Here is a 26,831-nt window from a genome sequence, read left to right as displayed (position 1 = left end):
CGATTCTCAAAAGTACCCCACATTCGAAGTTATCCCAGAGCACCTTACTCACATTTAGGCTCCTATAATTTATGTTATAGTAGCAGCGAATGTGATAATGACAGTATATTAAGATTCATTCTAAATTGAGATACTTAACTATGCTTAATCACGCCAATCATTTGTAGAAATGCCTTGTAAACTGCGGCTTTTAACATTGCGTCGTCTAAATAATAAAAAGGATTTATGCGAAAAATGTTTATGCAAAATTGAGTCGTGAGACAATAGACAAAAGGTAGAAAATAAATATAGAACTAATTAAAATCGGCCGCTTTATCATCATGAGTGAGAAAAGTATTAAAGGTATTTTAAACGGTCAACATATCGAAAGAAAATTGTAAAAGGATACGAATAGTTATAAAACGGGTTAGAGCTATTAAGAAACTTTCTATAACTGGTTAATTTGCTAAGCATACCTCGAAATCTTATAATTACGAGTAGTAATTTAACTTTCAGGTGCCAATTATATTTAATATGTAATGGGGGTGATTCCGTCCCCATTTCGTGATCATTCCGAGTTTAATCCCTTTTTTCGGGCTAAAGTAACTGAATTACAAATGACGTAGATTAAACTGTTTACACCTTTCACTACGAGTATAATGTTATTAACCCTGACTACAAAGACTTATAGTAACGGACTTGAACCTAAAATCTTCAGTCATACAAAATGTTTATGGTTTTCTCGGCGCGAACATTAAAAATGCTAATTACTAACAATTGGTGCGATGACCTGAGGCTTTTAGCCTTTGAATGTCAGTGACCAGTTACACAAACAATGGAAGCTGTAAAATGTGAGATGAGTTTGAAAGTGAGTCAGCTTTGGATAATAATCATGCAGGGCTTCATAATCAGCGAGGTCGGCTTGTGAACAAAGTTTCAATAAATTTTATTAGGAAATCCATAGACGGCATAGACTTTAGAGCTTCGTACCCGAAGGATAACAAATAGTATAATGTGATAGTTCAGAACCCCCGAAGCGTGAGTGCTCATACTTGGAGCGGTATTCTGAATTATCAATTTGTTGATTCTGATATTGTTATGATACGACCTTGATACCACTCACAGTGGATCTAATGTGCGATCGAAGTGGCAAATAACACGACTATCAGTGCATTTCTTGTGCCCTGGTTGGCGCAAGCGAACGTATTTAATGCAGTAATTTTATACATTAGCGTTTGAGTCAAATCCGGTAGTACTGATTTTTTGCAGACTTGTTTATGATGGACCCAATGAATAATCAAAGTTTGAGACAACACTGCGAAAATTTTGTTTTGAATAAGTGTTTTAACATTAACGAATTTTATTTACGGTGACAACCACTGTGTCTTTAATTTTGGGTTTTTTTGCACTGGGTCAAAAAGCGAAATCGTCTTCTGTAATCTCAGAGCCACAGAGATAGGATCGCTACCTTTTAGACAATCATGGAGTCTTTTTATAAATATGGCATCAGAATGTTAAGATAGGATGCAATTCCTTTAGGGCGGAGTTATGTTGACAGCAATCAAAAATATTCCCATCCAATTATCTAAAATCAACCTTTATACGGCAAAATAACTTACTAAAATTTGTTATTTTAATCGATCGGAATCCAGCTTTCAGCTCATATTAGTGATTCAATGTACTTTTATATAAAAGCTTTTACCGATAACTGATTATTCTAGCATTTGAAAGCATCTTGAAATACATCGAGTGGATTAAAAACATCTTGTTTAAATTGGGCGAAGACAAAATAGATTAGGTACGTAGAATAAAATTCGCCAGCGTGGACTCACGGTGCACAAACAAATATTTGTAAGTACTTATTTTAGTAATAAATATTTGTCTTGGCGACAAAGCGTTGGCTAGGCCAAAAAATTGGAATCATGAGCGTTGAACGAGTAACTTTGAATAAAAAACTTGGAACCTCTGTTTTTATTGCTCATTGATGTACTTAGTTAACTAAGTTTCGAAAACAGTATTATTTAAGCAGTGAAGTATGAGTAATTGCTCGGTTAATTATTATAGGCGTCAGTAGTTATATATGTGAAAACCAAACACAAATTAATATAATTGTAGATATACCGCTGAAATGTAATACGTATAACTGATACAATTACATTTTCCAAAGTTGGTCATTCATTGCTTGGAATTGCAATTGGTTCAATAGTTTAGCTGCAAAAATGAGAAAGTATAACCTACTGAACTATGTAAAAGTTCATTGCATTTACATTTAAGAATGAATTTATTATCTGTATACACCTTTTGGCCCTTAGGTTGGTATTCCATCTGGCCAACATCTTGGTCCAATTTGTATTTCCGTCTCACATTTTGCTTAATGAGAGAGTGAGACGCAACACCATGCACATTGGACAAATAAATTGGACAAGTGGCATACCAACCTTAGGCACATTGTTCATACTTGTACTAGGTATAAGTGTACAATTATATTACACTTTAAGAATGAAGATTTATTAATGTAGCGCATCGTTAGTATCTTATGAGATTTAATGGCTATTAAATTATATACACATTCGATTTTAAACTTTTTGTCAAATGACATAAAGACCTTTTCAGTTTTGATATTGGATTGTAAGTAGACAATATTAAAAGTGGTATAGTTAATTCGTGTTCCATTTATTTATGAGGTACAACATTGTACGGAAGTTTATTTTGTGCATATTCTTCTGTGGATATAAGATGTTCAATCGTTTATAAAGGCAGTATAAATATCTTTATGAAATTATGACTGATAGTGATCAAAAATATCAATTATTATAATCCTATGTAAACTTAAAACGTATTAATTAAAAGGAGCCACTTCAACTTAATAATTTGAACAAAATAACAACCTAAATTGCGAGTTTATAAGATAAACGTATATTTATAATTAGCCTAATTCACTGCACACACTTTTCAAAAGAAGCTTTTACTTGCAATATTACAAACCTATAAACTCACAAATATAGTAACTAATATGTTGGTTTTTTACCTATTTATCTTCGTTAAAGGTCCGATTAGATAGTCTGAGTTTAAAGTCAACCTAAATTTAACATGTTAGGTATATTTTTCTTACATACATTACAGACAGACGGTAAGAATTACAGGAAATCAATAGAACAAATGCTGGCGCCTACATCAATTAATAGATTGCTCTAGAACCAAATTCAGAAACAAACATTCAAAATGTAAACATATAATATCAATTTAGTAAATCATCAGTGTATCGCGCTCAGACACATGAAGATGTCTTATATAGAGAGAACACATAGAGCGAGCAAAAGCATGCAACCACCTTTTCGATATAATCGATACGTACAATTATCATTTAGGAGTAAAAACCCTATTCTCGTGCGATTATAGCAGGAAGTGTGTGAATTCTAATCGAATGAATCACAATTGCCTACTCTATGGGTAATAGTTATCCACTACAAATTTAATGCACCAACTAAAAATTAAACAGTGTGCCTCATTTTATTTATTTATATACTTATAGCATTTCTTACCAAATCGAACATAACTTGAGTTGCTGTATTCTCTGTATTCTTTTCTTTTACTGAGGTGTGCAATAAAGTGTATTATTAGGTATATGGTTTTGTTGATAGGTAATCGGGCAGACAAACCTATAAATCCAGTAACTTTGTCGCCTTTTGTAATGAGGTTCGTTTGCGTCAAATCCGGTAGTTCTGTTTTTTTTTGCTAGTTTATGATGTTGGCTCAATGAATATTTAATCCAAGTTTGAGACCTCGAGCGTGCATCGCAACTTTGTCAAAAATCGAAAAAACCGCGAAAATTTCGATTTCGATATGAAAATAACAATTTTTAAAGGATTTAAAATAAAAATTCTTATTATTATCTCGGAAACTATTAAATCTACACAGACAATTGTAGTCTCATATTGTAGCAAATTTAGTCTACTTTAAAAACATTCTGAGAAGGTACTATCAAAAAGTAGTCGCCCAAATCTAAATAAATAAACGAAGTTTTCGCGGTTTTTTTAGTTTTTGACAAAGTTGCGTTCGGCGCTCGAGTTACTTTTTGACGAAGTTGCGTTCGGCGCTCGAGGTACTCATACCATACTATATTGGCGCGGGCGAGACGCACGATAACTAAATAACATGATTCAAATGTTGTTCGAATTGACCTGACACTTAATACCCATACCCACCCTCTTTTTAACAAATTGCTTATGTAATCAATATTTTCATTGTCTCAACAAACACTAAATATATTTTACTCATTTTACCAAGGAAATTGATAATATCATAGTTCAACGTCAAAAATTAAGTGACTCTGTAGAAATACGATCTTTGTGTGTCCTGTTAGATCTTTCAGTAGCGTAAACACAGAGATCGCCTTTGTGAACGCGAACTCATTTCGCTTTTGCTACCATCAACGCTAAGCAGGGCTATATTTTCTTCGGCGGACCGCACTTGTGTTTATCGCGGTCACGCAATGATGTCAGTGAGCCGTGGCTCGATGGATGGACGTAAATTGTGCACAGTTTTGATGTAGAGTAGTTTTATAAAGCCACTTTTATAAAACGCTGATACTGTTTAAATAAAATATTACTTATAAGTTTGAAAAATTTATAGTATGTATAAGTGATTAGTAGCAGAAAGTATTTAAGCCCCGCAGTGCACTTTAAGGCACCATCTTGTTTTGTTAATGTTGCTCTGGAGGCTGATTTAAATTAAAATCAATTTGTATATTAGCATCGACCTCATGATACCGACGCTAATCTAAATCATCAATAAATTTCGTTATTACTTACTTATCAAACAAAACTGTTCAAACATGAACAAACAAAACAAAATAGTTTATTTTATAATTTATAAGTACTTTACTTTTACTCCTAGTAGCAAAATATTGATGGCATTAATGAGTACTCGTGTTTTTTTCCCTAAAATAGATTTTTATCAATGAAAGTTTCTGATATCTAAGGTGTGACTTCGCATAGTTAACTTGAGGAAATCACCCTTCTAATGAAAAAGGCATCGTTAGATTAGATATAGCTTTGGCTAGATTTTAGTTGAGCTGTAGATTGGTGTTTATTTACCGGTGACGAGATACCGGTTAACTTTTCATGGAGTTTTCTATACGCATTACTGCCATGGATTATTCTTACTGGGATTATTTTTTCACCTTATGCTATGCATTGGGACAAACCCCGAAAACTTAAAACATTGAGGTTTTTCAAATATTTCTGCTGATTTCGTCTCTATTTTTTTCTACAGAGCTTCATTTTTTCTGGTAACCGAGTTGGTTCTATATGGTGTAGTAGAAGCCAATCGCCAGAAGTAAGGCGACGTTGCAAACTGTAGGTATTAGCAAAGATAGATATAACTCCGTAATAGATGGATACAGTCTAAGGAAAAAACGGGCCTCGAAAATCACGAAAATTTGATTCTCGATCAGATGGCGCCACTAGTTTTGGCCTACTATACTATACTCTATACGAATAGAGGGCGTTGACGGTTTCGTTTGTTATTTAACAATTTTAACGCATATCAGTGAAAGAACATGGGTGAAAATCATAAAAATACTTAATGCAAATAAAAAAAATCATTTATCCACGTTTAAATACAATTTATCGTATTTTTATAAATCTTCATTTTTAGTTTTAAAGTGTGTCGACAGATGGCAGTGAATTTACTGGGGTTACAAAATTTACTATGACGTACCGCTCTAGTATAAGTTACTCTATGGTATTAGGAAATTCATAACTTAATATATAATACTTAAAAGCTAATTTTGGCTTAAAACATTGCAGGCGCAACCCTCTCATGCGAGTGCGAGGCGACTTTATGTATCGGAAGCTAAAGTTCCTTACCTACAATTTAACGGCTTACTAATATACTTAGCGACTTATGGCGTAAACAGATATATAAAATGGGTACAAATTTAATTTCAATATCGGTTCTATGTTCGCACTTCGGACTTTTTCCCGAAGTGTTTTTGTTTCGGTAATGTGCCCGGTAAGATTTTTCACCTAAGAAAATTTTTGTTTTCCGTGATTTATCTGCGTTGTGTGTCAGATGTTTTAGATGCCACCCAGCAACAAAAACAATCCTTACGTCACAACAGACTCAGACAATTAGTCGTGTTAACGCTAAATGTCGCCTAAAAAACGAATCACTCAATTAAAATGTCACAGACCGTTTGACCGAAGCCGACATGCCGTCGCAATTAAAAAGCACGTCGCCTTGGCCTATTTTTTTCTTAAAAAACAATTAAGTAAATGGAGATGATTTATTACCACAATATACTTACATAACGTTACTTTTTTGAAAAGTTATTGCTGCATGGTCAACTAATACAACCTAATGCCATAGTTTTCATGCGCGTCGTCAACGTTGGCGTCGTGTTTTTAGTCAAATATAATTATGAACTACATAATTTAGAACTTTGAAAGTATAAAGTTGATTTAATACTGATTTTACATAACAAGCAGTGCATCTCGCGTGCACGTAAGGATTATTATACGAGTTGTGCCGTTCTCGAGAACGTTCTCCCTTTTGTATGGGAAATGTTCTCGCTTGAGAATATTTCCCATAGTAAATTGAGAACGGTAGAACTTGATGAGATTCACCGCGGGAAAGGTCAAACGAAGATCAGATTTTTAAAAAGGTTTTGCTCCAGACAATTGATTTTGAACTTCACGAACGTCACTAACCTGTCGCTAAAAATTTCAAGAAAAATATAATAAAGTATATTTTACATAATATGTCTTCTCTATCATTATGTGGTCTGTGCTAATTACGAATATGATATTGGGTCACGGAACTCACGGGTACCGGGAAGATATTTTCGCAAACGTGCCAGTTGTCACCTTGATGTGTGGATTGAGTGACGGGGTGACATCATTTAATGTCTAAGTGGCAAGTCATCCAGCTTGTTATTCAGTTACAGATAACAGTTTCCTAGTATTGGGATTATGACATGTGAATTACTTCATAGCGTAAGATAAAATACATGTAATTAATTAATTGTGTTGTTAGATTCATTGTGGAGTTAATTTTATTTAAGCAACATGTGAGCTTAAATTTACAAAATTTCATTTTTGCAAGTGGGCTATTTTATGTTATGTATCGAAAGAAAACTACATTCTAAGGTATACGTGTTTTCTATTTATTTCACCTGAAAACCAACTTTTCATTTAAAAATATCGAATCCAAAAGTAGCAAATTCCAATGGGTCGTAAGTATAGGACGACGTTATAACTACGGCTGAAAAGCTAAATTATTATTTCACTGCAAGAAAGAGCCCGCAAAGAAACGTAAAACACAGAAACGTGTAACTGACAATGATACTCGTATTTGGAAATGACTGTCTAATTTTATACATAATATATTTTATCTTATACAGCCATAGTAATGACGTCACATTTCCAATTTACACTTTTTCACGATTTCCTAAGTAATTATTGGGGGAAAAAATAACTTTTTACATACATGAAGCATATACATACATATATCGAAATGGTTTACGACTTATTATCCAGTAACTTTGTCGCCTTTTGTAACGGGGGTCGTTTCCCTAACATCATTTACACGTCATTATGACATCAGCGACGTCATTATGACGCCATAATTACGTCATTATTACGTCATTATGACGTCGCTGACAATTGCGTCAAATCTGGTAGTTCTGATTTTTTGCAGACTTGTTTATGATCTTGGCCTAAACGAATAATCAAAGTTTGAGACCTCGAGACGAGCGCCGAACGCCCCTGTTAAAAATCTAAAAAACCGCGAAATTTATTTTTATTTTATTTGGTAGATTATAACCTTGAAGGAGTAGTTCTTGATAGTACCTTATTCCCAAGACGTTTTTAAAATAGACTAAATTTGTTACACTACGAGACTAGAATTGGGTAGGTAAAGTTTTTTGAAGATAGGCAAATTATATTTTTATCCGATAGTATTCGTCATAACGATCACGGAAATGCAGCTCTTTTATTTTTATTTCGTATTATTTATTAAATATATATTTTTAAGTGACCGAGATGACGTTTGTGAAATTTAACAGCAGATCGCACTAATGCCTGTGCACGTGATTTAATTGATGAGATAGAAAAAAAAACGATGACAACTGTCAGTGTCAGTGTCACGTAGCCTTAGCTGTCATTGCCGAAAAAATAAAAATAACGACCCAACCTTTCTGTTACCTTGCGTTTTGCGATTTAGTGTTATCATTGAGATTTTTGACGACCTCAGCACGACCCAAGGACTTCTGATTCACCACGACATCTGCGAGTATTTGGACAAAGATTGAATCTACTTTCGACAACTTGGCACTGCTTATTGGACAACGTTTTCTTCCCTTACGACGACCCGACCCCTGCGCTGACCCTTGGACTGATAAATTAGTAAATTAAGATCACAGACACCATGGAACCAGAATCTGAAAACGCACGAATGGATCTACAATATTTCAGGGATGAACTTCAGTGTTTTGTGCCGTCGTGTAAGAAGCGCAGACGAGACTTTACCACGTCGGCTTATTTAAGCATACCAAAGTCTTTACAAGCGATTTGGTGCCAAGCATTGGAGATATATTGCCCAAAACGCAACTTATATGTATGTGAGGACCATATCAATGTAAGTATTGTTTATAATAATCTACATATGTGGTATTTTCTATAAAAAGGGACCTTATTGTCGATGGCGCTTACGCCATTATAAACGAAGCTCCGATATAAATACAATGCCGCGCGACGCTGTGCGGCGTAAGCGCCATCGACAATAAGGTCCCTTTTCATAGAAAATGTCCCATATTAAGATTGTAGTCTTTAATGTAGGTCCTTTTTGGCTACAAAGTTGCCGTGTTCTTTCGTTAACATCATTATTCTTCATTTGTCAAATATTACATATTTCTTACACATTGCTACTGTAGGTATTACTGTCTAAAATCATAACCCTCTAGCTGCAGTTTAAGGAATGCTGTTTAAAAACTTAAAATCACTTTAAACAAGTTCTTTAAGGCTTGTGTAATTAATTTACTCACAACCACCTTGGATCATTTTGTGTTAGTGACAGTATTGATCTTAAGGTTAATAAGTAAACATTTTTAAATGTTATTGAACAAAAGTTTTATCGTTTCAGGAAACTGCTTGCAACTGTTACTTCGAAAGAGACACCTTCCAAAGCCGAGGTAATACAAACCAAAGTGATCGCCAGCTTGCGGGTACACATGGAACATTTCATACGGCGGTTGAGGGAATCCGCATTCTTGGAACCTCACTCGACTGTAAACCATAATCATGTCAAGTATGTAGATGAAGCCGTTTTGATAGCATGTGCTCTAGTAAACTTGCAAAGCAGTATAATAAAAATCAAATAATTTTTGTCTCGTTTTATTATATAAATCCACAAATGAATATCCTTTTATCATAAACAAACACTTATCAAATAAATCATATAATAAGTATTAGGGGACATCCTACATGAAGATCGACCTAGCCCCAAACTAAGAAAAGTTTGTAAGTACAGTCGCCATCAGATATATCAGACCGGCTAAAGTTCTCACAAATATCTGAGCACATCTTTATTGCAAGGCGTGAGGGTATGTGTTCAGATATTTTTGAGCACATCGGCCGCTCCGATATATCTGATGACGACTGTACTAAGGGTACTAGGAGACGATATACAACATACCAATATAGATAATACATACTCATATACATAGAAAACACCCATGAGTCAGGAACAATATCTCTCTTGATTATTCAAAAACTGATGAGAAAGTTGTATTTTATCCACATGTGGGGCAAAGTAATCAGATGCAAATTTTGAGTTGTTTCCTTAGGTTAGCTGGTGGAATTGACTTTTAAATGATGATTTTGAATGATCATTTGGATTTGGTCTTGTTTGATGGTTAATATTTTCTTCGGGTTGGTGTGGTGAAAATTTTTGTGTTTCACTCGGGGGCAAAATTTGTTTAATCCTCGTGCTTTGAAACCCTTGCAACGCTCAAAATTCCACTTTAAACAACAACTTTGCCCCCTTGTAAAACAAATAACGATTGCTCAACACACAAATACCAGGGGCCCATTTTTCGAACGGTAAGGTACATACCTGCGTCAAACAAGGGCCATTTTAATACAAATCTAAATATTTTGTAGAAATGAAGAACAAGAATAAAACGTAGGTTATTATAGTACTTAATATTCACTTTATTAACCGTCTGAAAAAGTAATTCACTGTGACCCACTCTCCCCTAATTAGAGATTTAGGTATCACTACACTACAATGATTTGAAGTTTGAAAAAAAAAATACATTCTGAGATTCAGGCATTTAGGCACTAGGTATTCCTTTATAAGATCTAGGAATTTTGGTAAATGGGTAAAATTAAATAAACATTTATAGCGCCCCGGCTTCGCACGGGTTACACAAAACCTTAATGTGGGCTGTACACACTCGTTCTCGGCCTGTCTCGGGGTGTCTCGATAACCGATTCTGTGTGCCTTTGGGCACTTATTATAAGACTTTATTTACCAGCTGATGCAGGGCAATCCTCACTATCAAATGATGCATCATTGACATTATTATTTTTTTCGTCTAAGTGAACGGTCACAATATAATTTTTTTTTTCTTAATTTGGTCTCCGGTACAACTTTAGCCCGAAGAATACATTCTGTGTTGCTTCTTTTTATTTCGACATAGCCTACATTATTTTCCACATCCGTTCCTTGATGCCCTAAAACAATAAAAAATGAATGAAGTTAAGGTTTAAGGTGTATATGTAGACTAAACATTGCAGGTAAAATATAAATACCAAAATGTTTAATGTATGTATTTCACTGATACGTACAGGAGGGCCTTCGCTCCTCTAATTTCGGCGGCATTGTGCTTATCACTGTTATGATAATAATTTAAAATCATAACTAGGTCCATGTGTCTCATCCTTCTTGCAAAACTCAGTCCAGGGTCTGCGCAAGGGTCGGGCCGTCGTGAAGGCAAGAAAACGTCCAATATGCAGTGCCAAGTTGTCGAAAGTAGATTTAATCTTTGTTCAAATACTCGCAGATGTCGTGGGAAATCAGAAGTCCGTGGCTCGTGCGGAGGTCGTCGAAAATCTCAATGATAACCATATGATAACACTAAATCGCATCAGAATATGCTTTAGTTATTATTCTGAGGTTATTTTTCGGCAATGACAGCTAAGTGACACTGACAGTTGACTTGACATCGTTTTTTTTTCTATCTCATCAATTAAATCACGTGCACAGGCATTGCAGTGCCTGATCTGCTATTAAATTTCACAAACGTCATCTCGGTCACTTAAAAAAATATATTTAATAAATAATACGAAATAAAAATGAAAGAGCTGCATTTCCGTGATCGTTATGACGAATACTATCGGATAAAAATATAATTTGCCTATCTTCAAAAAACTTTACCTACCCAATTGTCTCTGTAGATCTTATACCTAGTTTTCGAGATAAAGCCTTTCAAAGTGTATATTTTTTTCGAACTTGAATTCGTAGGCTATGTGAATGGAGTGAGTACCTATGCACTTTTGACTCAGGCGATGCCGCTTTTTGCCAAAGTTGCAGTCGGCGCTCGAGGTCTCAAAGTTGGATTCTTCATTAGACCAACATCATAAACAAGTATGCAAAAAATCAGAACTACCGAATTTGACGCAAACGCTAAATGTATAAAGTTACTGTATTATTAGCCCACTTTATAAAGTTTTAAATGTTGTCAATTATGTTAAAGTTGTAATGTTTTGATCGAATAAAATTTATAAATTAATTTTAGTTTTGTGTAATGTTTTAATTTAAATCAGCAGTGCACAAAATTAACTCAAATAATACTGTATCTGTTTTAGGTTATCTTCATCATTATTAATTTCATCTTAGCGTAATAGGTACCTTGACTGCCAGTTTAATTAAGCCTTAGTCTTCGTTCCAAAATAATTAGCCAGTTAACCTTTTTACACGACTGCCCAAAAAGAGTGTATTTTTTACATCTTTTATGGCATTTAATAATAGATTTCTTGAACTTAGCCCAATAGCTATTCTCAAAACTTTAATAATAAAATCGTAAAAGTTGTACGAAAAATATTTCAGTCGCTGGATACGCATTAATACTCGAACATCACGGTGTAGGATAATAAATGTGTCAGAGAAACTCATTAATTCATCAATTTTATTACTATATTATTGACATAATTATTGTAATTTCTTATACGTTTTATTATTATTGTCATTTAAATCTTTGGCAATAATAACAATGGCTCATAATTTAAAAAATAAACATTCATAGATAACAACAAAAAATTTGTTGTTAACATAACAGAAGAGTCAATAAAACCTTCTTAGCAAACGACTGGGACAAAATCAATTTACACTTTCTATGTGCTTGTTGTCTTTACTCTCGCTTTCGTAACGTTCTTCGTAAACATGAATAGTCTGCAATAAACCAACAAAGCTTGATTGGTCTACGTTTTATAGTACAAACTTTTTTTTTTCGACTGCGGCAAAGTCAAAATGAGTGGTTATAATAGCTATTTATGCAACAAGTGCGGAAAGTGTATGATCTTCGACGAGTGGAATTTTATTCACGAGCGAGCAAAGCGAGCGAGTGTATAAAGGAATACGAGTCGGAAATCATCTTTACGCACGTGTATCATACAATGTTTTACTATGCATTGTGGGAGTAAATAAAAAAACATATCATGGCAAATGTTTAATTATTAAAAGGAGTGTTTTCAATCGACACGAGTTGCAAATTACCTATTCGCACTTGTATCGTACAACGTTTTACAGTACATATGGCCCTTTAAACTTTTGACATGTGCACGAAAAGTGTTCTTTTCCGCACTAGTGCGAGAAAGTAGCACCATATGTACTGTAAAAAAAATTGAAAACAAAAAGCACTAGTGCGGAAAAGTAGACTTTCCGCATGATATGGCTCCGTAGGAAACGCACTTTTCGAGCACATGCATTGTAAAATAACATATGGTTTTAGCAATCTGCAAGTGTGTTTATATACTTAACTATTTGTGTTCCAAAGTAGGATTGAGCCGTTTTCAAATTATGAGGTGTTAGTCGCTTCATTTGTATGATACCCTACTGACATGAAACATCTTCCAAAAAGTGTGAGATTACTTTTATACAAAAATACGCTTTTTTATTCGGTTAACTTGTTAATACATTATATAAATTTTGAAATGTACAAAAAAATTCTTGAATACATCGTGAATACATCACACTACAAAAGCTCCGATCGTTCGTTCCGTTCGACCAATAAATTCAGCTGAATTACGAACAATAGCGTATAGTGACGTCACAGGGAAATTATTCACTCGTTCGCGTATTAACGGTCGAGGTAATGATCCTTGTATCCGCGGCCATCGTTATTGGTGTAATGTTGTTCCCGTAGCTAGTCTCACTACAGTAAAACCCGCTTGAAACGATCACAAATAATTAGATTTCCAACGCGGTGTATTGCGTTATAATAGGCCAATCCCTGAAACTTGTTTTAAACCTTTGTGTCACAAATGTTTGTTGATTGTAATAAAAGCGTAATTTTTGCAGTATGTTGTTGAAAATAAGGGAAAACAGTAGTTTTTTTAGCCAATTTTCAATCACCAGCCAACTATTTATCCAGCTAATACGGTTTCCCGCTTAAGGTGAGATTTTGGCGTAGTCCTTTTAAGATAACACTTAAGTTTTGGCCAAAAAAAAATTCTCAATGAATTCGCTCGACGCTGACGCTCGCAGCTTTGACCATCGCATAATAAATTTGCTTTTAACAATTGTATGGCCGTTTATGCTGCCAGCGACAGCTCTTAGCGAATTAATTGAGAATTTGTTTTCTTGGCCAAAACATAAGTGTTATCTTAAAATAAATAATTCCCGCCCTAACCCTTTGTTAGGGATCGGATGCCGGTATTTTTTGTATGGGAACGAAACCGGTATTTTGTTCGTTATTTCTTAATCATTTCATTTCTAATTGGGCAATCGAATAATACAAAGTTGTTATCTAAAAACACAACTGAATCCTAAATTTGGAGTATAAAATAATTATATATATGATTATTTCGAAGTTTTTGCAAAAAAACCGGTTCCGATCCCTGCCCTATATGATTGTGGTATAACCCTACCTATATATGGCCGTAGGTTCAAAATATATTAATTATTATTTTTAATTAACAATTCAATAATACTATACACAATTCTAATAAAACACTCTTTTGCAGAGACGTAAATAATCTAGCAGGTATTTCTCAGGAAATACAAACGTCTGGAAGAAATTTTTACAGTTTTCTTTCAGGCTGATCAGTAAAATAACTTTTTCGAATCTTATGTAGGTACCTATTTAATTGTTCTTTACCACTAGCTTATCACTGAAGGAAAACATATTTAAAACCTAACTTTTTCCATTAAGCCGCTTTCCCTCAGGGTCAAATAGCAGTAATTTTAGCGAAAACAAAAACATAGCAACATTAGAGGACGGATACTGAGGCCACACATTTCCTTGTTCCTTGAGACGATCGGCTTGATATCCTATGGGAATGTGAGGGCTTAACATAGTCATCAACGAATCATCGTTCATTGAATTGTGCGATAACCCACGGATTAGTCAGTCGTTGGATTTCGTCCAAAAGTACTTATATGGTTGTTTGTGGTTATGTTCATTTTTGCTCAGGGCTATGGTCTATGGGGAAGCTGTGAAAAAATCAAACGCAAAAAAAAGATACGGCCGTTTATGCCGCAAAAAAACGTATATTTCGACATTCTCAAGGGAATCAAAATTTATAGGGTACTTCCCGTTGACCTAGAAATATGAAATTTGGCAAGTAATATCGTCATACATACTACAAGTACAGGTAAATATCTCAAAACTAAAAATTTGTAAAAAATAAAAAAATAATAAAACACTAAGTTTTAATACGGAACCCGCACAGTGGGCGAGTCCGACTCGCAGTTTTTTAAGAAAAGTGTGTTATTTTAGGTGTGAATGCAAATAATTATTAAAAAATATAGAAGATGCATAAAGTGAAGATAGATCACTTTATTATGTAAATATGTACCTCAAATATTTTTCTATAATCTAAACATGTTTCCTACGCGAACTATGTATATAATATATAATAAATAGACAAGTTGGTATTTTTATACAGGTATTCTAAAAAATTTGATAACTTATATAAATAACATCTAAATTCAATAAAGTACATAGTTATGTTAGACCATATTCAATAAAACATGCAACTAGTCGCAATATCGTCAAAATAATATACATCATATCACTATTGCAACAGAGCAACCAAACACACATTCACTAGGCTAGCACCATGCTGAATCGGGACCATTTCGTGGCTTATATTATTTATGTTGTGTTACCTACGTGTATTCCTGTTTTTTGCCACGAATAAACGCTATTTATTTATAATATAGATTGAAATATTCAGTGATATATTATATCACTGAATATTTCAATCAGTTCACTTTTTTATGCTATACGGCATCCACCACACGGTTTTAATTAATGTATTAACAAAGTTTTATTGCTACTAATAACAATTAACCATGCATTATCTGCAATAGCCTCATACTTTTAAGCTTGCCACCGTATTTTCGAAAGTATTAGGTACCTATATCTGCCTTACCCATCCTTAATTTGTACAAATAACCTGCTTAATTATCGAATTGGATATGCACTTCAAACAAAATTGTACGTATTAACTCAATGTTTGCACAATGACAATGTCAAGCTCGAGCCGACTGGCAATTTTAACGATCTGGGATTGTGTAAAAAGTTGCAAAATGTCCGTTGTTTAATGCATGAAAATGTTTTATTCAACTCAACTGGAAAAAGTGTGACAGTTCAATCTGATGCTACGAAAGCATTTAAGCTCAATGGAACATACGAAGGCGTACTTGCAATTTTTCTGCTATTCTATTAGGTAGGAAATGAAACTTTTTTTGTGTCAGATAATGATGAACACATTCCCTCAATATTATTTAGGTACATTGTATTTTTATTATAATATTTTTGATATAAAAAGAAGCGAATTTAAAAGATAGAAACATAAATATTTCCACTTAAATACAAGTACCTAAGACTTAATTATTTAACTTTAACTAAACTACAAAACGTTATTTATAAATTGTAATAAATAGACTTACATTATATCTATTTGATCACAAAAAAAAAATCATTTGAACATAGTAAAATAAGTAAACGGCGTTAAATGCGCACCATAAATTAAAATTATTACTTTGCGGGCAATTTTTTTTTATTATCTACTTATAGGTAAGTAACACTTAAATACGCACCATAAATTAAAATTATTACTTTGCGGGCAATTTTTTTTTATTATCTACTTATAGGTAAGTAACACTATCTAGTTACAGTTTTCTTACCAGTTGTATTTCCCGTCCTTAATTGAGTAGGAAAACGCTCGAAGTCACCCTCGTTATCACATAACTCAGCGCGCACATAAGATATGTGCGCGCAATCGATTTAATCCATTAAATCATCGGTTAGTCTTCACGTCCTTAGTTTTAAGCAAATATTGATTGGTGGTATAACATGTGTAAACTCTTATGACAAATTCGTGCGTTGAATTTGATACATAATGTAGATATGATACTGTATTTATGAACATACGGTGAATTTAGTTACAAACAAGTGCGAGTCGGACTCGCGTTCCAAGGGTTCCGTATATTACACACACAGTACAGTAAGTGAAATGTCTTTAAAAACCCCGTAGGGGTCGGATCAAAAACTAAGTAATTAAGTCCGACTCACGCTTGACTACACATTTCTAATAGGTTTTCCTGTGATCTATAGGTAAAGAACTATTTTGTGTATTTTTTTCAAAATTTTAGTCCCAGTAGTTTCGGAGATAAAGGGGGGAATGGTGATTTTTTGTATATTTTCTTGAATAACTTCTAAACTGTTTATCCTAAAATTATAAAAAAAAAAATATTTGAGTTTCAATGAGCTCTTTCATTTAATATGTAACACGATATAGTTTGAAAAACTTTATTTTTTAATTTTCTCATTTACCCCCCAAAAGTGGTCCCCATGTTTAATTTTTATTTGTCTACGTTACATGTCCATCTTTGGGTCACAAACTTACATATGTATACCAAATTTCAACTTAATTGGTTCAGTAGTTTCGAAGAAAATAGGCTGTGACAGACGGACAGACAGACAGACGCACGAGTGATCCTATAAGGGTTCCGTTTTTCCTTTTGAGGTACGGAACCCTAAAAACATGTGGCGCCATAGTGTCATCTACTTTTTCCTTAAACTTTGTACATATAAGTACCTATTTAATTGATAGTATATTCATTTGGTATTTTAGTAATATGTAATACAACAAGAGAATATTTTTAAATAAGCAAGACTGATATAATTTAATTTACGGTTTGTACTGGTATTTCCAACATATTTTTTTAAATTAAGTATATAAGGAAAATGCCGTCAGTTTTTTCTTTATTACTTAGTTGAATATCTACATTGTTAAAATATCTATTTATTTTGCTAAGTGCTTGCTATGGGACGCTACATGCGTCAGCACTTTTGCTGCTTCGCACATAAGTCGCACAGTAGGTTTAGCGGGGGCTGTTGCTGAGATAGCCGCTCTTAGAAAACGGGAAAGTATGCGTGCTTGGGTAATTATTTGTTTGTTCCACTCGCGGTGGAGACCATTGGGTGTTGGTGCTCAGAGGCACGGGCCTTCTTTAGGGAGCTCGGGAGTCGCTTGCGTGAGAGGGGTCTGGATCCCCGCTCCGGGTCGTTCCTGGTGCAAAGGTTATCTATTGCGGTTCAACGCGGAAACGCAGCGAGCGTGTTGGGAACTTTTGCGCCTGGAATGACCCGGGGTGGGTTATTTGATTAGTTGTTATTGTGCTTTTATTTTGACTGTTTTTTTTGTTTTTTAATTTATTCATTTAATTTAATAATTGACATTGTGATTGTATTTAGAATTATGATTTAGTTTAGTAGTAATACTGTAGATAATACTTTATGTATGTACCTAAATAAATGATTCGCTTATAGTGAAAATTTAACAGACATTTGACAATGAAAGTTTTTATCAAATTCATCAATAAATAATAGAAACAATCTTTATTTTAACTAAATATATAATATAAACAGTTTACTTAAATAGATTATATACAGCCTTGTAATTCAATCCTACTTTATATATTCGTATAGCAAACGCTTTATAATTAAGCACACAAGAAAACCTCGGAAAGAAAAACGACATATATGCAGCTGATTGCAGAGAGACCTTATTAAATCGTTATTTTAATCTTTAGGTCCCGAAGCGCGTCCAAAAAATCAATATAAATTACTATTCATCGTCATTACTATCCTTAGTATTGACTTAGTAGGTATTGTACTATCCTTAATATATACCGATTTTTAAACAGACTTCAAATAAAAGGTGGAGATTCTCAATAAGTCGGGCCCTTCTTTTAAATGTAAGTAGGTATGTTCACCAATTCCTCAGAGACTACAAATAATATTTTTAATGGGTATGCTTTCTAATTAATCTCATTGTCATCAAGTCAGGATCTGATGTCGAGAATGTCGAGATCGAGGGCAAAATCAAGGGAGCTCCATAAATTTATACTTATAGCGAATAAAATATTTTCTTAAAGAATCACGTGCATTTTGTTCTCGAAAAATAAATATTTTGAGAAGTAGACCTACTGATGAAGACATTACAATGCTTATATTGATTATCTATTTAATATTTTCATTCAGATACAGTCATGCATAGCATGATAAGCGACGTATTAATTTTATACCTATGATTTTATAAAAAAGAAACATAATTGCGTGCGTGGATTAACACTAAATAAATACACAAAAAAATCAAGATACTGATTACTGTATCTTGTTTTTTTAATATTATTTGAATAATAATTATATTATTTGAAATTTCTGATCACAATATGAAAGGTCATCTTAGATCTTTGATATAAATGATGGTAAGTATATTAAACTGTGGGCTGAAAAGTCTTATCTTTCTTTAATTAGTTATATTTCACATTTTTCACCTTCTTAATTAAGCAGGAAGTTAATTATAACATATCTCAGTGCGCACGCGCCTTATTAAAGCATCAATTAATCTTCAGTCCAAAGCTCGTGGCGCCGGCAGCGTCAGTCTCGATTCGCCAATGTCGCGACGCGCATGCTCGGGCGCAGTGACGTGAGTGCCAACTGCCAAGTGTTGTGCTATGATTTATCTGTGATATTGCATTAGGATTTACAATATGAAGTGTGTTTTGTGAGTATTTGCATTTTTTATTTGTTGTTTCTTTTATTTACTGATAAAATGTTTTAAAATAATTGTTTCGGAAAATTAAAACAATAATAATTATTCTTTATTACAAATTTCTTCGGTAACATTTAACATCAAAAAATTTATTAATAAAAAAATGGTAAAAATAATACATAGTGAATGTCATTAATGAATTAAAAAAAAATGTCCTTCTGATTATTTATTTATTTTATGGAGTAATACAAAAATTAATCTGATTTAATTTAAAAACTACAAATTTTTACTGAAATTTTTACAAAATTGTGTGTAATGGTTACTTTCTCTTGTATTATGTAATAGTCATTGGTACTTAGATATATGTACTTATATGGTAAAGTGATAAATAAATTACCTAATTGGTTTTATTAATAATTAATAACCCAACACTATCTAAAGTTTTTCATATATAAATTTCATATATAAAAATGAGTTTCAGTTATTATGAGATGAACTTGAATAAAATAAAACCTATACGTAATAAATATAACACGAATCTTCATTAAAACCATAACAATAGAAACGTGCTAAACCAGACGCAAAATACGCAAAAAAGACAAGGAAATCGGTGCCAAGACGTTTTTGCATACAAAAAAGTATTTGCATACATATGTTTTTTAAATTCAAACATGGCTCAACCGCCCTAAATACAAACCAAGATAACTAAGGGCCATATTTGTAAATAGTTGTAAGCGACAAAGGGCTCTATTTATTTTGGTTTCCATAATGTGCGGAATCCGAAAACATGCTGAAACCTGCAATAACTGTCACTGTCAATAACGGAAGGTAAAGCCGTTGCATTACAGTAAATTTTATGAAGCTACGTGACAAGACGCAATATAAAGGTTTGGATACTCACAGCTGTTGAGTTCAAGAATAAACTGAAATAGATATCATACACTAAAGAAAGTGACCACGTCGGGAGTGGCCACTGGTGGCCGAGGCGGGAATCGAACCCGCGTCTTCAGCTTACGCTGCTAACATCCTGACCACCTAGACCACCCGGCCACGGCGGTATCCGTCCCAAGTTCTCTGGTGTAGGCTATATTTGAAAGCTAGGCGCCTTTGACCAACTCTAAGGCGATTCAAAAATAATTTCAAAAATGTTTCAAAATTTTCGCTCATTATTTACAACATACCAATTGCCTTTAATAACAGACCTATGCTGTTTTATTGTAAGTTCGCTCTCATTATTTTAATTTTTTTCATGATTGAGTAGGTAAGTACTTCATTAGCAATTGTTAGCTGAATTTAGCTTAACCAAAGGAAAATCACAAAGCGGGCATTGACTTCATTTGGCAGTTTTAGAGCTAAATTCCACAATTATTTTACAAGACGAAACCGCATAGTGGATACTTGGCAGCGAAAGTGTTAACGAGAGCGAATGATCTACGCTTGTATACTGCCACTGTTTACATGTATTTGTTGACAGCGGCAATGTCGTAATTTAATTAATATTATAGAAGTCCTATGGTCGGTGTGATATCTTAATCAATGATGCATGAGTATTAAATAAGTAAGTATGTAAAAAAAGATAATAATAGCATGCATCATATCTGTATAAAAGAATCATTAGTTTTATTCATTTCTATAAATTTTTGTTTGTTGATACACATATCACTAAAAAAGAACTAATAATTACATATTATTTCAGGTTTTTTTATCTTATTAAAATACCTATAGTGTAGCTGTAGCTTCTACAAAAACGTTAGTTAGGTATTTTCATTTTTATGTATTATGAAGTCACAATATTTCATGTCCCACGTATATGTCGTGTATTGTGTCCCACGTGTATTTTCTGAAAATATCGCCAAAACGTAATATTATACCACCTACTATGTTTTTCTTGTGACATTTATTTGTATCACAACGTGCTTAGCGCTTTAGTGTCTGTAGGTGTAGCTAAATATGTAATTACGAGGTGCCTATTAAGTTGTGTCGTTTGTAATATCTAAAAACAATTTAAAGCTCAAGTACTATTTATTGTTTTTCTAGGAACTCGCTATTTAATACACTTTTTCATTCGGTCGATCCAGTTTTAAAACCACTTATTCCACTCCGAAATTGGGGCTTCAAATGACCGTTTTGTATACATACGTCTAACGCCTTTTCTTGGGTTCGGTACCGTTAACTACGAAGACATTGCTTGATTTTAGGGAAAGCAAAGAAATCATTAGGGCTCAAGTCAGCCCTTGTAAAAACCCAATTGTTTGCCGGGATGTGTGTGAGCTTGCATTATCATGGCGCGGTACCGATGTTTTTGGTTGATTTTTGGAATTCACTTATAGCTTCTAATAAGCAAAGTGTGATATACTAGTCAGGGTTAACTGATAGTGGCAACGTGTCCACTTTTGGCGACAAACGAGGTGACCATTTTTTAAGTACTTCTTGAGCGTATGACTTATATTGCTGTTTGGAATCTGGATCTTAAGGAAAAATCCGAGATTCATCACCATTGACAATGTCAAAAACGAGTTTTGAATCTTCTCGATCGAATTGTTGAAGAGTTTTGCGGCACCATCTAATACAAGCCGTATTTTGGTCGTTAATAAACAAATGTGGTATCCGGCGAAAGATTTTTTTTTACACCTAGCTCCTTCATGTAAGATTTTTTAAATGGTTGTCCTATGAATTTTTCCTATGAAATTTCCATTTTCACAAGTCACAACTGACTTGTCAACTCGACGCTGTACTTAAACGGTTCGATCAATCATAATTCGTTTATTTGTTTTTGAATTCTCAATTCAAATAATTTGATACGATGGTAGTTTTTTAGGGTTCCGTACCCAAAGGGTAAAAACGGGACCCTATTACTAAGACTTCGCTGTCCGTCTGTCTGTTACCAGGCCTCATCAACTGTGATGTGTGGTGTCTCATGAACTGTGATAGCTAGACAGTTGAAATTTTCACAGATGATTGCCGCTATAACAACAAATACTAAAAAGTAAGGAACTCTCGGTGCGCGAGTCCGACTCGCACTTGGCCGGTTTTTTCTTTTTTTATACTATGTAGTGATATTAAAGAAAAACTTCATTAATACTTATTACTACTACACTAAGTTAACAAACTGTACGATAGGCGGATTAAGTACATGTCTCGAGTCTTAGGGCATTCTCTATCATTCACGTACATGTCTCGAGTCTTAGGGCATTCTCTATCATTCACGTACATGTCTCGAGTCTTAGGGCATTCTCTATCATTCACGTACATGTCTCGAGTCTTAGGGCATTCTCTATCATTCACGTACATGTCTCGAGTCTTAGGGCATTCTCTATCATTCACGTACATGTCTCGAGTCTTAGGGCATTCTCTATCATTCACGTACATGTCTCGAGTCTTAGGGCATTCTCTATCATTCACGTACATGTCTCGAGTCTTAGGGCATTCTCTATCATTCACGTACATGTCTCGAGTCTTAGGGCATTCTCTATCATTCAAGTATTGGGCTAATAAAAAGTTATTTTTTAAATTAAAATTAAACGATAACATAATCACATAATACGTGCCAATTGTTAATTAGTAGTTAGATGTTCTAAACGTTGTACATTTTTGACGATGCCTGTAACTGAGTTTTACACTTGCACTTTAGACAGACTCTGTGTTGAGGATTTTGACGAAACCTGCATGTGTTGTGAAAATATTAAATATAACAATTAGCAACTAATCACGCAAATTGTCAGTCTTGTATTATCGTTTTTTTTTATACTACGTCGGTGGCAAACGAGCATACGGCCCGCCTGATGTTAAGCAGTCTCCGTAGCCTATGTACGCCTGCAACTCCAAAGAGTTACATGCGCGTTACCGACCCTAACACTCCTCTCCCTCGTTGAGCTCTGGCAACCTTACTCACCGGCAGGAACACAACACTATGAGTAGGGTCTAGTGTTATTTGGCTGCGGTTTTCTGTAAGGTGGAGGTACTTCCCCAGTTGGGCTCTGCTCTAGATCTGGAATGACATCCGCTGTCCTGTGCCCTCTACCACACAAAGCGAAAGGTCATTCACAGTGCCCATACCTCTCTTTTGGACGAAGTTTAAGGACATACCCCCGGGTCCGGACGTCGTTTAAGGACATACCCGGGTCCATCACATCCGGGTCCGTAACATCACATGCACCTGAAGATGAATTTTTGCTCTTATTTAGCTGTTCGGACCAGAGTGGACGGTTATATAAACCTATTACAAACAACGTATCTGAATCCTGAAAGATGAAACATTTAAGACACCGAAACCGGTGCAAAGACTGAGAATAAGTAAATCAATACAATTTATATTTGATTTTGTAACCGAAGTAACTTTAACGTGCCTTGTGTATACAAAAAAGAGTGTTTACGTATGTACATATATTTACTTAGCCTTTTTTTAAGCGTTTTATGAATAAATTTTTGATATAATACTTCATATAAATTTACGGAGAAATAAAAAAAAAAACATAAAATGGGACCAGCTGTTTTACGTTCAATAAAAACTTAAACTATTGAAAATAGTTATGTTAATATTGCAGAATATCTTTAAATGATAATAATATTTTATTTACGACATTAACACGCCCTAAATACCTAACTAACCTGACAACGAGATTAACGAGCAACTGAAATACCACGCCCATACCCAAATTATGCTAAGAATGCAGTTTTCCAACCTCCCAGTCCTTATGTCCCCGTTCTTTTATTAAGGTGCCTTTTAAGGAATATTTTAAATTTTCAATTTTGGGATACTGTACATTCGATGCTGTGAACCGATAAAGTTATGTAATACGTGACTACCTTGTTTGTTCCTATATTGCATGCCAAACTTGCCTTCCATTTATTACGAGTAGAATAACTGAATGAATAAAACTATTTATTTCCAAAGGCACTAGTCGGTCGTTTACATTAAATGAAAGCTATTTTTAATAGTACTTGAAAGCTTTTTAATAATATTACTTGCATTTTATAACCAAAATTTATTTTATACTCGGTCTAAAAACGATATACATAGGTACAGTCAGCTGCAGAGAAAAGTTACCCCCCTGCATAGAAGTTTATATGCAAAGATGCTAAGCGAATAGTATTGCTGATAACAGATGAAAAACTATTTTTGTATAGGAAGCTTTCTGAACGATTTTTATACTGTATAATATTTGAAAGGCAGCATCTTTAAAAACGATACGAGTATAAATACTAAATGACGTCAAGGCTGTGAAATTTGTCATCTTATTCTAATTAGTATCTCATAAATGTTAAACATACAGCGTATCGTTAACAGATTGTTTATTTGACTACTTTTCTTTTGAAGTAGTACCTAACTTCGTAAGAAAAACTTTATAAAAGTTCAGTTAGCTTATTGGTTTTACTTTTTGTTTGTAGTATAAATTGTTAAATTATAATAGCGACCTATAAATATCTACATATAAAATATTGATTATGGTTTAATTTACGGAACAACGGTGATTTTGTCAATACTCGACTGATGTTGATGTAAAATATCATAACATGACATTTTTTATTATTATTTTTGTTTTGCTAGAAGCCTTAAGCGCAAGAAGAAGCCTTAAGTATCTAGTCAAATTGCGTGCAATACGTCTATAATTTAATAAGTTTTTCTTCCGTAAGAGAATTAGTCCACTTTAAATGCCAAATAAGACTACTGTTTTTAGCTATGCCTGCCAGCGGCTACAGATAGTGTGTCATCTATAAAATATAAACAATACAAGAAATCGATATTTAAATAACCAATTTATTTATATAGCAATTACTTCTATATTTTGGATAGGTATCTCGCGCGTTGCTCAATTGAATGTATTGCTCGTTATATTTTTTTAAGTCATTTATATATTCATATGATGTAGGGAAAACGTAACATTTTTTTATTATTCTATGTATATATCTACTATAGTGTTACTAAAGTTATTGGAAAGGCTAAAGGTTACGCTGATAAATTGATAATGGTTGCGAAACGTTTCTATGATACATCATAATATACTAATTACGATGTCGTACACTTTCAATTAACCACGTATGGTAAACGGGTAAAAAAGTAAGTATTTATCTAAGAACGAGTTATAATTTTTTTCATATAGCTTGGGTACTGTGACAGCTGTCATCTCCATACAATGTATAACCTTAAAACGCAAAATATGCAAATTATTTATTGAAATGATAGCTGTCACCGTGCCCATGGGATGTGAAAAATACTATAGTGGGCTTGTTGAGATTGTTGAATTTTTAATGTTGTGTGTGTCTCGTTTGTTATACGTACTGGATTATGCTTAGGTAAGAGCGCAACGTAATGTTCGTTTCGGTTCATAAGATACTTTTTTAGCACTTAACTACCCGGAGGAATGAAAACCATGATACCTTTTATTTCGTTTTGGAAAGGAATTTATGTATATTTAGATGATTTTTAACACGAGGGACCGTGACGCATTAATTAAAACCAAATTAGTATTATTTAACATGTTTATGAATCACCTACTGAGTGGCCAGTAGCTATCGCAACAACTTGATACTTAATGTAGGTATTTACTATGTCTACTACCGCAATTTAATCATAATGTTTCCGATAGATTCATGACCTAGGAGTCATAGTTTGTTTATCTGCCGCTTAATATTGTATTTTGTAACTCATTGTAAAGTAAAAAGAACACTGAGTAGATATTAACACCTTTTATTTTATATCTAAGTATAATACAGGGCAAGGTAAGTACTATTTAAATTAACGTATATATCTTAAATCGCTTAGGAATCTTTACAATATATTGATTTATGATGTGTTACATGTAATCTGCAAGGGGGTTTACTAATTGCAATGGATATTTGGCTAGATCAATGATTTACTAGATTACTTAACGTTACTTTACCACAAATTGATATAAGCTTAGGAAAGTTCACCAATTGGACGATACAATTATGACCGCTCACGACGCTGCTCGATGGCAAAGTGCCGGGCCGTGTCTTCATCGTCACGTCCCCACCTCCGTTCCTCTACAGTGGCGCCGCGTGGTGATGGAAGTTGTGAACTAACCAATTCACCGGTCCGGTTGAGCAACTTCTGCCGAGGCTTCGTATTATGCTCCGTAGATGGCGCTGTCGTCCAATAAATCTACCGGAAACGCTTGAGCGACAACAATTGTAACCTTGCAATACGTGTTTTAAATAAATTATATTTATGTTTATTGTATAAACAAAATTCAGTTTCATATTTGTAATTACATATCTCTAACTAGGTACAGTTTTGTTGCCTTGTTGTTTACTGCTTGTAACGTCAAATTTAATATTAATGTGTTAATAAAATCATTTTTTTGACGTTTCCTGCAGTCGACAGCAGTAGTACTGCAGCAGTTTTGTGGCGCGATATAACTGCTTTTTAAGGGTTCTACTGACTACAGTCCGCCGGACGATATCGGCCTGTCAGTTGTTCGGAACTGTCAAATTTTTGTTCTAACTGACAGGCCGATATCGTCAGGCGGACTGATAGTCTGTGGGCCCCTTTTAACATTTGCGGCAGCAATCTCACGCCGCTATACTGCCGCAGGA

At 34.0% G+C, this 26,831-nt stretch overlaps 2 protein-coding genes across 3 annotated transcripts in view; one reads left to right on the top strand and one right to left on the bottom strand.

Moving 5' to 3' along the window:
* Positions 1–9,887: 9,887 nt before the first annotated feature.
* The window catches only part of LOC134745355 (tonsoku-like protein), a 431,809-nt gene continuing 414,865 nt past the window's right edge, over positions 9,888–26,831 (bottom strand). Inside the window, exon 15 of the transcript XR_010128158.1 lies at positions 9,888–10,001. The gene's annotated coding sequence lies outside the window, so the exon portion shown is untranslated. The remainder of the gene's footprint in view (positions 10,002–26,831) is intronic.
* The window catches only part of LOC134745349 (collagen alpha-1(IX) chain-like), a 94,804-nt gene continuing 87,119 nt past the window's right edge, over positions 19,147–26,831 (top strand). For both annotated transcript variants that reach the window (XM_063679372.1, XM_063679371.1), the window contains exon 1: positions 19,147–19,286. In XM_063679372.1, the coding sequence (XP_063535442.1) occupies positions 19,273–19,286 (14 nt within the window). In that variant the 5' untranslated portion in view covers positions 19,147–19,272. The remainder of the gene's footprint in view (positions 19,287–26,831) is intronic.

This window comes from Cydia strobilella, chromosome 11 (genome assembly GCF_947568885.1).
Source record: "Cydia strobilella chromosome 11, ilCydStro3.1, whole genome shotgun sequence".
Taxonomy (NCBI): Eukaryota; Metazoa; Arthropoda; class Insecta; order Lepidoptera; family Tortricidae; genus Cydia; species Cydia strobilella.
This window is presented reverse-complemented; position numbering and strand designations above follow the sequence as displayed.